The sequence below is a fragment of the Etheostoma cragini genome, chromosome 24 (genome assembly GCF_013103735.1).
Source record: "Etheostoma cragini isolate CJK2018 chromosome 24, CSU_Ecrag_1.0, whole genome shotgun sequence".
NCBI lineage: Eukaryota > Metazoa > Chordata > Actinopteri > Perciformes > Percidae > Etheostoma > Etheostoma cragini.
The window spans coordinates 7,526,002-7,533,028 of NC_048430.1; the positions used below are offsets into that span (position 1 = coordinate 7,526,002).

The window sequence follows — 7,027 nt, forward strand, 5'->3', positions numbered from 1 at the left end:
AGCAGCAGCACCGTGTAAAAGTCTAACGTTACCAACTCGTTACGTTACTTACTGAATGGTGGGCCAGGAGCACGTGGGGAGGTTAGCGAGGCTGCTACCTGAAGACAACATGTCTGCAAGTTCTCCCCCCCCCCCCAGTTTACTGCCACAACTTCCTATTGGTTGACGTCCTGGAGAAAGACGCATACAGGCTGCAGCTGATGACGTCAGCCACGTCTCACGTGGTTTTCCTGATCGGTTCATATATTTCCTTTAGTTCACCTGGCCAATGACTTCTGGAGGTTTAAATTTGCTGTGCTGTTTGTAGTATGTGTGTGTGTGTGTGTGGTGGCTCAGAGTTGGACCTTCAGCTCTTTATCTGCCAGTTTATTTAAAAGACCATAATCCCACCCAGCCAATACAGCTTTCTTGTTGTAAATGCAAAGGTTGAAGAAAAAAAAAACTTTTACTATTAAGACTCTTAATAGAACCAAGTATTTCTCTTTCAGTTGCACTGATGTGAATCATGCAGCAATCAGGTGTGGTTTGAGGGGAGCGTCATGCTTGGAAATGAGACGCTGTCCGTCCTGCGCCACCGTTGGAGCTAACGAACACGGAACAATCACTTAGACATCTGTTGGAAGGCTTACAGGAATTGTTCTATGTTTTGGGATATTTTTGCCTGAGGATTCTTTCAGAATAACCTATGAAAGCTCTGCAGAGCAAATACACTTTTATTCACAAAATTGATAGGACTAAGTTGCTTCTGATATACTGATAACATCTTAAGTAATTAAAACATATACCATACAAAATGACAACACACGCTCTCCTCACCCTCCCCGTGTACATATAGTTATAGCAGTGGTGAAAGTGTTTGTTTTTGACCCCAAAGAAACCACCAAAGGAAGTAGGTGTTTATGCAGCAGTTGAAACAACAAAGGATTAACATGTCAGATAGTCATGATGCAATTTAAATGGAAAGAACCAGCAAAACAAAGTGAAATGCCAGACTGCCTCCCTGTAAACTGAGGAGGAACGGTTCTAGGAAGAATCTAAAGGCTGAAACAACACTTTGGTTGAAATGACAGAAAAACGCTGCTGTGTGATTCCTTAGACTTGGTACAACATCATGTGCAATGTTTCCTGTATTAAAAGAAAAGACAAATATACACAGTTAAATTAGGGTGTGCAAACATAAAATAAGACACAAACCAGGAGTATGCAGTTTCTCCAAGGCATCAGTATACTGAGCACAAACTAACATAAGCTAAATATGAAGCATTGGAAATAAACAGTGATTTGTGGCAACAGTTTTCCAGCAGTGATCCCGCCTCTTCAGATCCTGTCTCCGCAGCAGCTGGGGTGGATGAGGCCCCTCCATCGGCCCCTGGGTGCTGTCATCAGAGGCTGGAGGGGTGCAGTACGAGCCCAGGCCCTTTCTTTAAGTCTTGTTGCAAAGTAGCGAGTCAGAGCCTCGCTGAGCTGCCTCAAAGATAAGAGAGTTCCGGTCTGTTGTTACGGCATGTCCGTTTGATGGCTTGTAAACCTACAGAAACATGTTTCGCAAAGTTAGAATCACTTAAGATAAGACTTTCACATTTTAAAATGGGTGTGAAGAAAGTAAGAGGGTCAAACTTGCCTGTTTAGCTGCTTCTAGTAGAGCTGCTGCCTCCATTTTATAAAAGATGCCGTCAGCGTCTTGAAGCAGGGTATAAGGCTCATCCTAGGCATGGATTTTCCCTGCATCTAGAACCTAGAGTCACAAATATCTTTCAGCAATTATGAAGAACTTACTTTGTTGGAGAATTTTCCCCCTGCTTCCAGTCTTTATGCTAAACTAAAGTGACTCGCAGCTCTAGGTCCATTTTGTAATGTATGATCATGAGAAGTAGATATTGCTCTTCTGTCTGTATTTATTTCTGTTATTCCTCCTTAGAAAGAAAACTTGATGTGCAGCAGGACATCTAAAAAGAACACACACACACACACATCAATGGAAACACTCCTTCCCCCAAAACCATTGACAGAATCCTATTGGACAGTTCACAGGTCAGTATGTCATAATGAACAAGGACAGGAATAAATTGATACTGCTGCAACAATGCAATTATTCCACTAGGAATCAATAGCTGTAAACATCTTGAGTTTAAACCCCCTGCTTTAACATTTAAAGAAAAAAAATACTCTCTAGTAGAAAGACAACTCACCAGTTTTATGTCTGACGGTGTTGAGACGACGAGCGATAGTGAGTACGGATCAGTTCGTCGGTCCTGCAGAGACAACACATGCATTAAAGATAGAGATGCATTTTTTGACCATGCTTTAGTATGACTTTGTCAAAAAAGGCATGGTCTAGTATGTTGAAAAAAGTGATAAAATCAAAGTATTTTTTTGTTTACAAAGTCTTGTAGACAGGGCTGAAATCATCCATTAATGTCATTTTTCCACTTGTATCTTTACTAGACTGTCATAAGGACAAAGAAACTGTAAAAGTGAATATGAAGAGAATGAGCGCACACACACCAACGTTGCTGCCTCCTGGTACAGCAGAGAAGCTACAGACCAACACATGATAACCATCCCACAACTCAATAATTGTGCACAGATGGAAACTTTACATATATTTTACAGACACAGTTTGTGGTGTTGCTCTAGACTCGCCAGCTCAAAATTCTTCTGTACATGGTCTGTTGTATAATTGATCATTAGTTAAGGCTTCCCATTTAAACACTTTGCCACATTACTAATGTAAAAATTAACAATTACCCGTTGGATATAGCACAGTGGTAATACTGCATGAGTTTACTGCCCAATGCATGCTAACTAGCTGTGTTACAGTGTGTGATAAATGTATACACAATATCTTAGTGTGTTTTATATTAAGAATAAGGTCATATAAAATAAAGATTGACTGTATTTAAAAACCCAATGATTCCTGAAGCATTAACACTGCTGCCAAATGAAAAAAAACTAATCCTGAAATGTATACTCTGTCATGCTGCAATTCTGGGTAACATTTAAATGACATATGATGCCATACTAAATAAAAACAAATGCACTAAACACATTCATTACAAACACTCACTATAGCACTATACGTTTGTGCATCATTAATTCATAGACTTACCTTTAAGGCAGGCCTTCTCAGGTACACAAAGCAAGCCTGTAAATCACAGTGGATGAAAATATTAATAAATGGAATCTGAAAATGCAAAATATGCCAAAGATTTATGTAGATCTTCTATTTATGTTTACTATGATAGCAGTGCTTGGAACACTTATTCTAAAGTGTCAGGCTAATTTGGCTGCAGTCCCTGAAATCATAAGGTAGTTTCTGGGATTATGTCATAAAATAAAATTGGCTGAGGGCACTGGGCCCTACATGTACAGTGAGGGGAAATAAGTATTTTAACACCCTGTTATTTTGCAAGCTCTCCCACTTAGAAATCATTGAGGGGTCTGAAATTTTCATTGTAGGTGCATGTCCACTGTGAGAGACATAATTAAAAAAAATAAATCCAGAAATCACATTGTAGGACCTTTTTAACTATTTATTTGTATGTCCATGCATGACTGGGACACTCCGCTGCAGTGCAGCATCCGGGGCAGTAGGGGGCACCAACATTTAATGGCTGACGCAGAAAGCAATGGAGGCAGCCCATCTAGAAAATTACATGTCTCTGAGCCCTTGGCTTTAACACATGCAACTTCACATTTCTCTGACTTTCTCTAAAATCTAACTACTTTTACATTAAACATGTTACGGACATTGTGTCGGGCCGGCGGAGCTGTTTTTAAGGTAAGTTTAACACACCGCCTAGCATGCACCAACAGTCTTCCTGTGGCTGTAGTTGACAAACAGGTTAGCTACCTAGCTAGCTGCTTGCTAATTTAATAAGTTGAAGTTAACGTTACATTATATAAGCCAGGTATTTCAACTGGTAGCACCTGACATTTAAGCTTCCTATATGTGCCTTTTAAAATCAGTGAACGCAAAGCTTCCTCCATAGCATAGCTAAGCAGACAACGTTGCCTGGTTGCAGTGCGTGCTTTTGGCCCATACGTACCTCCTAATCAGCGTCTAAACAGCTGTGACAGTATCTTCAGATATTATTTATGGGTCTATTATAATGCACACATATGCTAGATATAAAAAGTGTTGTATCTGAACCGTTTGTTGTTTTCGTACTGCACTACTATTAGAACAAAATGAAATAGCTCTAGCACGAAGAGGTACGCATTTACGTCAATGACGTAATGGCGTCATCGACCAGATGTTTTCCCCACAACCTTTCAGTTTCAGTCATTGGTTTCAGCGTTGCCAGATGGGAGATGTTAAACTATGGTTACAGAGGCGTAACATAGTTTTTTATTTGAAAGAAGAGGATCGTACGCGAGTCAGGACCACGTTAACAAATATGCATAATGTGTAATTTTACAACATACGTATTAGAAACGACTTTTCTGACACGCATACAAATCTAACTTTTTTTCTTTTTTTAACCAAACTGGCATGCAGCATGGGAGGGGGGGGGGGGTATCTGTCCATAAGTCCATCAGTCTGACAACGTTTGTAATAGACTGCCATTACAAACTAAAGTACAAGACAGCACGACTGGAAGACAGTTTATATTCTGCATGAAGGCCATTAGTTAAATTAGTCGGCTAAGTGGTGCATTTGAAACCACAGCAAATGCTACCTCAAGGAGAAAGTTCAAGCTCCATCTCATAGTCCCTGCCTATAGTTGTACATTAAGGCACTTTTGGCATTGTTTTTGTTCAGAGGCCAACACAATCCTACAAATCCAATAACTACGGTACATCTGGCAACGGTTGCAGTCTTCACAAGCACTACTACTCGGCGACAGTAAAAGTGTGGGTATTATTGTGACAGACTACCTGATATGTACATCACTATGTGTCTCCTGTCTCTGCAGAACTCTCGGCAGACTGTGCCCAGGCTGTGGGTGACTCCAGCACAGCAACGATGGGCCTCCCGCTTACCCATGAACACCGTAGTCCTGTTTGTGCCCCAGCAGGAGGCCTGGGTGGTCGAGAGGATGGGTCGCTTTCACCGGATCTTAGAGCCTGTAATATTTGTTTCAACAAGCTTGTTTGCATACGAGGACGCTACTTTATCTCTCTGTGACCCCAAATCATCCGTGTATATATTAATAAAGTATAGGGCTTCACAATATGAGGGAAATATGCAATCAACAATATTACTTGCAATAAATAAATAAAAACTGATATTAAAGTGTACCAAGTTCTGCCCCTTCCAGTATTCTGTTAAATCTAACTCATTGCTTGTTGAATTTTAAGGAAATCAAATTATTTCCAGCATTCTTTTATGTATCAAATTAAACATTTAATTGAATATGGAGGGCCCCACAAATAAAACTTAAGTTACATTTTAAATGGTATTTTTCACTCTATTTTCTTTCAACACAAAAAAATCTCTAAATAGCTTTCGTGACATTGCTGCCTTTTCAAATCCCGCCAGTAGATATCACAATAACAATAAAACCCCAATAAATTGTGCAGCCCTAATAGAGAACTACCCCTTATTCCAGTCTATTCTCCTGTCTTACAGGGACTCAACGTCCTCATTCCCCTGCTTGACCAAATTCGTTATGTGCAAAGCCTCAAAGAGATTGTTATTGACGTTCCTGAACAGTCAGCTGTTTCCCTAGGTAAGTTTTAGTTTTTTGGTTTCTTCCATTTTTGGAAAAAGTGAAGGCAACAAATGACAAACAATTGTGCATAGTTATGGTTGAATTAACCATCTTTATGGCAGAATGAACTGATATGTACCGTCTTTCCACAGATAACGTGACTCTGCAAATCGACGGGGTGCTTTTTTTGAGAATCTTAGATCCTTTTAAGGTATGCTGGTAAAAATGAGTATTCAAAAGTACAAGCCAACATTCTGTTACTACTAGTGCCTGGTTGGTTATGTAAGGGATAACATATTCACTACTTTTCCCTATCTATTTAACCCTAAGAAAATACTTTGTTTACAACTATGTTTTGAACAAATCACATTTTTTTTTAATTACTTGCACTTTTTATAGTAGGTAAAGTTATTTTTACTGTTGGAAAATTTTGACCAAAGCAATGTACACAAACGCATCAAAACTGTTGTCAGACCCTCACACTTAATTTTACACTACTATAAATTAATTGATGCTAAAATCAGTTATCTGAACACTGGTTTGTAATAATCAAGATGCTGTGTTTTGCCAGCAGATGGCGCTTGTTGGTTGACTTTTACCTATACATAGAATGATCCATGTCCCTGTCTCTGTAGGCTAGTTATGGTGTAGAGGACCCAGAGTATGCTGTGACTCAGCTTGCACAAACCACCATGCGTTCAGAACTGGGCAAACTCACGCTGGATAAAGTATTCAGGGTAAGAAACTTCTGCACTGCTTGGTTTGCAACACAATAATAATACAGCTATGTACCGTAAACCTGCTGCCTCTCTGGTTCCCAAGGAAAGGGAGTCTCTCAATTCCAACATCGTCCACTCCATCAACCAGGCGTCAGACGAGTGGGGAATCCGCTGCCTGCGTTATGAAATCAAAGATATACAGGTTCCACCTCGGGTTAAAGAGTCAATGCAGATGCAGGTAAGACACACATATAACCATGACATCCCTATAATTCAGGGGAACTGCATTTAGCAACACTGGAAAGTACCATCTCTGCTACCACATTTGGTAGTTCCTCAAGGTTTTGAAAATTGTCTCAGGGTGATATAAGGATTATTTAGTTTTGGTGGAGAAGTCTTTGGCATCCTTCTTGTTCGTTTCCTGTGTAGGTGGAGGCTGAGCGCAGGAAGAGGGCCACAGTGCTGGAGTCTGAGGGGACACGGGAAGCAGGCATCAACATCGCAGAGGGTCACAAGCAAGCCCAAATCCTCGCTTCAGAGGGAGAGAAGGCTGAGCTGATCAACAAAGCAACCGGTTGGTGGACTTGACCTTTTTTGAGACATTCCGCCTTTAATCACTGGGACAGTGTAGCTATGAAAGGGTGGGGGGGG

At 40.4% G+C, this 7,027-nt stretch overlaps 2 protein-coding genes across 2 annotated transcripts in view; one reads left to right on the forward strand and one right to left on the reverse strand.

Moving 5' to 3' along the window:
- Positions 1-111, reverse strand: part of LOC117939694 (ETS translocation variant 5-like) — a 2,468-nt gene extending 2,357 nt beyond the window's left edge. Inside the window, exon 1 of the mRNA XM_034865184.1 lies at positions 99-111. Within this exon, the coding sequence (XP_034721075.1) occupies positions 99-111 (13 nt within the window). The remainder of the gene's footprint in view (positions 1-98) is intronic.
- Positions 112-3,583: 3,472 nt separating this feature from the next.
- Positions 3,584-7,027, forward strand: part of LOC117939445 (stomatin-like protein 2, mitochondrial) — a 5,181-nt gene continuing 1,737 nt past the window's right edge. Inside the window, exons 1-7 of the mRNA XM_034864794.1 lie at positions 3,584-3,781; positions 4,920-5,072; positions 5,576-5,675; positions 5,810-5,868; positions 6,293-6,394; positions 6,480-6,614; positions 6,806-6,950. Of these exons, the coding sequence (XP_034720685.1) occupies positions 3,740-3,781; positions 4,920-5,072; positions 5,576-5,675; positions 5,810-5,868; positions 6,293-6,394; positions 6,480-6,614; positions 6,806-6,950 (736 nt within the window). The 5' untranslated portion in view covers positions 3,584-3,739. The remainder of the gene's footprint in view (positions 3,782-4,919; positions 5,073-5,575; positions 5,676-5,809; positions 5,869-6,292; positions 6,395-6,479; positions 6,615-6,805; positions 6,951-7,027) is intronic.